The 5,162-nt window shown below is 35.4% G+C and overlaps 1 protein-coding gene across 1 annotated transcript; it reads left to right on the top strand.

Moving 5' to 3' along the window:
• Positions 1 to 1,292: 1,292 nt before the first annotated feature.
• Positions 1,293 to 1,970, top strand: LOC139894304 (uncharacterized). The gene has a single exon (XM_071877523.1). It carries the CDS (start codon positions 1,293 to 1,295, stop codon positions 1,968 to 1,970), a length of 678 nt encoding a protein of 225 aa, XP_071733624.1.
• The last annotated feature ends 3,192 nt before the right edge of the window (positions 1,971 to 5,162 follow it).

Below are 5,162 nucleotides of genomic sequence, written 5' to 3'. Positions count from 1 at the left end.
TTAATGAGATTGTGGAATGGTGTAAAAAAAAGAAAAAGCAGGCAATGATGCTAAAAGTAGACTTTGAGAAAGCGTTTGATTCTATCAACTGGGAATTTTTAGTCTCAATGCTGAACTTCATGGGCTTCGGTAGGAGATGGATTTTTTGGATAAAAGGATGCCTTTCTTCTTGTTTTGCTTCGGTTCTTATTAATGGAAGCCCTTTGGAGGAGTTTAAGATTGAAAAAGGTCTTCGTCAAGGTGACCCACTTTCTCCTTTTCTCTTCATCATATGCATGGAAGGGCTTCATGGTGCAATTATGGATGCTTCTGATTATAAACTTTTTAAGGGCATCAAGGTGGGAAATGATGTTTCCTCCGTTCTAGTGTCTCATTGCTTCTTTGCAGATGACGCTTTATTCGTTGGGGAATGGAGTGACCTTAATGTTCGAAACCTAATTCTTATCTTGAGCTGTTTTTTCCTAGGATCTGGGCTACAATTAAATGTTCATAAATCTAATATCCTTGGAATAGGGGTTAATGATGTAGAAGTTCAGAGGATGGCGAACCATTTTAGTTGTGTGCATGCGAAATTGCCTTTTACTTACCTTGGCATTCCGATTGGTGCCAAGATGAATCGTATTGCCTCTTGGGATCCAATTATCATGAAGGTTAACTCTCGTCTAGCTAAATGGAAAGTGAATCTCCTTTCTTATGGTGGGCGTCTTACATTGGTTAAATCAGTGTTGGGCGCTCTTGGTACTTACTTCTTCTCCATGTTCAAGGCTCCGAAAGGAGTTATTAAAGCTATGGAGGTTATTCGCTCTAATTTTCTGTGGGGCAGTTCGAATGAAGACCATAAAATGCATTGGGTTAAATGGGAAGTGATTTGCAAATCTAAAGAAAAAGGTGGTCTGGGTGTAGTCAGGTTAGACTCTCTTAACGATGCTCTCCTTTATAAATGGCGATGGCGATATGTTTCAGGTAATGAATGGCTTTGGGTTAAGGTCATTCAAGCTATTCATGGTTCTCAACCTGATGGAATCAATCCTACTATAAAATCTTCGGTCTCTAGCCCATGGGGAATTATTAATAGGTGTCTGGTCAAAACTCATCTTTTACACCCTTCTGTTAACTCTTCTTTGCACATATCAATTGGCATTGGCAACGATACTCTGTTTTGGACCGATGGGTGGATTAATGGTCCTCCTATTCGAGACAGATTTCCTCGGTTATATGCGTTAGAGGCGGATAAGAATTGTTGAGTGTCTGATAGACGGCTGAATGGATGTTGATGTTGGAATTATTGGCGCATGCCAATTCGGTCTGGGGCAGAATCACATAAACTCTCTGACTTGTTGCTGTTAATTAATCAGGTTTCTTTCTCTCAGGTTCTAGATAAATGGTGTTGTTCGTTCACTACGGATGGGAGCTTCTCTGTAAGCGGGTTTCGAAAACTTTTAGATAGTGCTCCCATGGGTATGTGGCCAACCCATTTGTGTAAAGTTGTTCCCCCCAAAATTAATTTTTTTATTTGGCGGCTTCGACAAAATAGATTGCGGGACAAGTCCAATCTATGTGATCGTGGAGTAGTCATTCCAAGAGTTTTGTGCTCCTCGTGTGACATTCAAATTGAAGATGCTCACCATGTTTTCTTTAGGTGTATTGTTGCTGATCAGGTTTGGGTCACAATTGCGGGATGGCTGAACATTCCTCTTCCTAAATGGCAATGCTTTGAAGATCTTTGGCAATGGTGTATGACTTTTTCGTCTATCCCTCAAAAGGTGATTGTTACTGAAGTGATTTGCTATGCAACCCTCTGGACGCTTTGGAGATATAGGAACGGAGTCATATTTAGCCCGTCCAAGTTTAAAAAATGTTATATTATTGATTCTATCGTTTTGTCTGCTTTTGAGTGGCTCTCGTCTCGATATAAGAAAGCCACTATTAGTTGGACGTCTTGGTTACAAGACCCTCTTTTATCTCTGTAATGTTCTAGCACTTGCTAGTTTTTATTATATTTCGATGCCGTTCCAAAAAAAACAGATCCCCACGTTGAATTCGCATCACCTCACGCAAACTTGATCCCATTAAGAGCTACCTGAATTTACAATCACCATTCATAAATTGACAAATAAACCTGGAAATATAATTATAAGTGGGTTAAACGGGTAAACGAATTATAAAACATACTTGGACAATAACAAAGCAAAAGTAGCAGTATAACACATTACCTTCAGGTTGCACAATACCGAGGATCCAGAAAGCGATATGATTCGATCCCCTACAACATAAACTGCTGGTTGCGCAATTATTTCGGCCGCAACATTATAAAAACCAAAAACATAAACCAAAATTTCCTAAAGAAAAAGGCACAGAGCAAACAACATAAATGCAATTCAACACATAGCATACATAAACATCATTTTAGAACAACATATCATCAAAATTCAAACCACCAGACAAAAAAAAACAAATGAGAGATAAAAAAAATAGATAGACAAAACTAACAAATATAACAAATTTAATTTACAACTTCCTCCACATGATGTACCAAATAGTTTCACATAAAAAGTTTAATAAATTAAACGGAGATAATCTAAGAATGCTATCCATTATAGATCCCTAAGTATAATGAACATAAATGATGAATTCATAGGTTTGTAGAGTACAGTCTATAATATTAGCTAATAAAAAACAAATCTATAATAAAGGTTTACAGAGTAGTCTCTATAAGTACAGTAAACTATAATACATGCAAAATATGGTTCAAGACTGAAACTATACCATCTAAGAATCAAATTGAAACTCAATACTTTGCTAGTTTAATAATATGAGTTTGAAAAAGAATCTATCTTTGGTGCTTAAGATAATGAAATACAAACCTTTTAAGAAAATACATTTATCATCCCAGCTTAGTTAACGAAATCACAACCAACACACATTCATCTTTACTATTTTATTTATTTTATTATGCTTTTATTTACTTGTTTTAATTAGCAACCATAGTATAAAACCTCTAACTCCTTTTTAATTCGCACAACTTGAGAACCAGATTTAGTGGTGTCTAGAATAAATCGATTGGACTTGGTTTTTAGGTTTTCCAGACAATCGCCAAATTATTGGGACCAAAAGGATCCTTCCTCTCCACATAAGGTGTACCTGGCCACTTGTCTTGGATAATCAATTGTGTGAAACACTTCACTAATTAGATCACCTAATCCGACACGCATCCATTTCAAATTCAGTCAATTTAAAAGAACGACCCTAGGTCATACTTTCCACTAATAATCTTAGGATTAATATAGAGAGTTTATTTAGGCCCTAACCTTATTTATTAAATTCTACCTGATTTACCTTCATTATCCTTATGCCTAACGACACTTAAAAACTTGAATACTTGTTCCTAGTGTGCTTGAACCGTGGTTGTTGACTAGCCTTTGATTTAAATGCCTTTAGACCTTAAGGGATGACTGTTAGGTCTAGCTTGGACTTGTGAGTGGATAGTAATATTTGCTTGACACTCTAATGTGTTGATATCTGACGAGCCTCAAAGATATTTTTAAGATATTTTTAAGTAGTTTTGTAATGGTTATGGTGTAGTAACTTATTATATTTTATATTATCATATATATAACACTTCCGTTGTATTTAAAAAAAAGGTTGTAAAAAGTAAGGTGTTACAAGTTGGTATCAGAGCATAGACTTGGCAGCATGAACATTGTAATGAATGCTATCTTTCCAAGTCGGGGCTTCAGTGTGCCAAACTAGTGCGAGGGTGGGATTGTGAATGAGATTGCGGGATCGGATAAATTGGGTAGTCATGGGTACTAACGATTTATCTTCTAAGCTTTGATGAGAATGTTGTGATAAGACAAGTATGACCAATCAATAGTGCCCAGTGGATTCCCCTTTGAACCCCAGAATCGTCTGTGTTTTGTTCAGAGACCTTCACCGTGAAGGTAATCAGCAAGATTACATCCAACTGTTAGAAAGTCACCTTCATGTAATCCAGGAAAGAGTACTGGAGTATGAACCTTGACAGGCGTCACAATAAGCTAATTCTACATATTGCGTACCTGGAATGCAATCCAATCAAGAACAGATGTTTCAACAGTTACAAGTAGAGCCCCATACAAAGTGTAGTTTCAGACATTTTATGGGTTTTGATGTGTAAAATCGGGTAAATAATTTATAATTGGCAAAGTACCGGTTTAATGGATTATTACAAACTAACGGAAAATGTACCCGATCTTGTAGCAGTATAAAAATTGGTAATTTCAAGTATCGTTCCAAGGACAGTTTTCACGCAAATCAAGATTATAGACAAAGTGTAACTAACTAGACAAATTAAATGAAATAAGGAAATAACAAACATTTTGTTTTTGTTTATTTAACGATTAACCAATCAAGAAGAAACTTAAATTAAAAGACAATATTTTTAGTTTTTCAGTTTAAAGAAAACTAAACAAAAGGAAAAAAAAATTAAGATACGTTGTAAATCAAGTTTAAACAAGCATGCTCATCTAGACCTTTTAACCTCAATGTCGGATGTGTTGTAATTAAGACATGATTAAATAACTAAACATGCAAATTACTCAAACGATTCGTCACGGATTCTCTTTAGCAAACAATCAAACTAAATTACACGGTGTAGGGTTTCCAATCACCTAAGACCTTTTCATTTGTGTCAAAGTAATTTAACTAGATTGGAGATTCAAATAAAAATTGTGCAAGCGTCGCTGCACACAATTCAAGCCTATATCATGTAACTATTGAGTTCAATTTACCCTCTTGGTCCGATTTAGCACACAATTAATTAAGACAAAAAATTGTAAATCAATGCATTAAATCAAAAAGAGTTCTCTCAGATAAACAGACACATCAATCAATTGAACACAAGTGATTAAACATCCATAAGTTTGGTTCTTTATTCAAACTTAAAAAACTATCATGCAAAGAATATTGATAGACCAAATCAAACATATATTTAATTAGAATTCATTGTTGTAAACAAAAAGAATCAACCTAATTGAATGAAGAATCTTGAATGTTTTTTGGATCGTAGCTTGTTTCCAGAATGATTGGATTGATTAGATAAACTTGGGGTTCCCTAAAAATCACCAAAATTCGCACCTTGAGCTCCCATAAATGGCTGAACGAATGATATGGTCTTTAGGGTA

Source organism: Rutidosis leptorrhynchoides, chromosome 2 (assembly GCF_046630445.1).
Source record: "Rutidosis leptorrhynchoides isolate AG116_Rl617_1_P2 chromosome 2, CSIRO_AGI_Rlap_v1, whole genome shotgun sequence".
NCBI lineage: Eukaryota > Viridiplantae > Streptophyta > Magnoliopsida > Asterales > Asteraceae > Rutidosis > Rutidosis leptorrhynchoides.
Note: the sequence above shows the minus strand (reverse complement) of the source record. Positions and strands in the feature narration are given on the sequence as shown.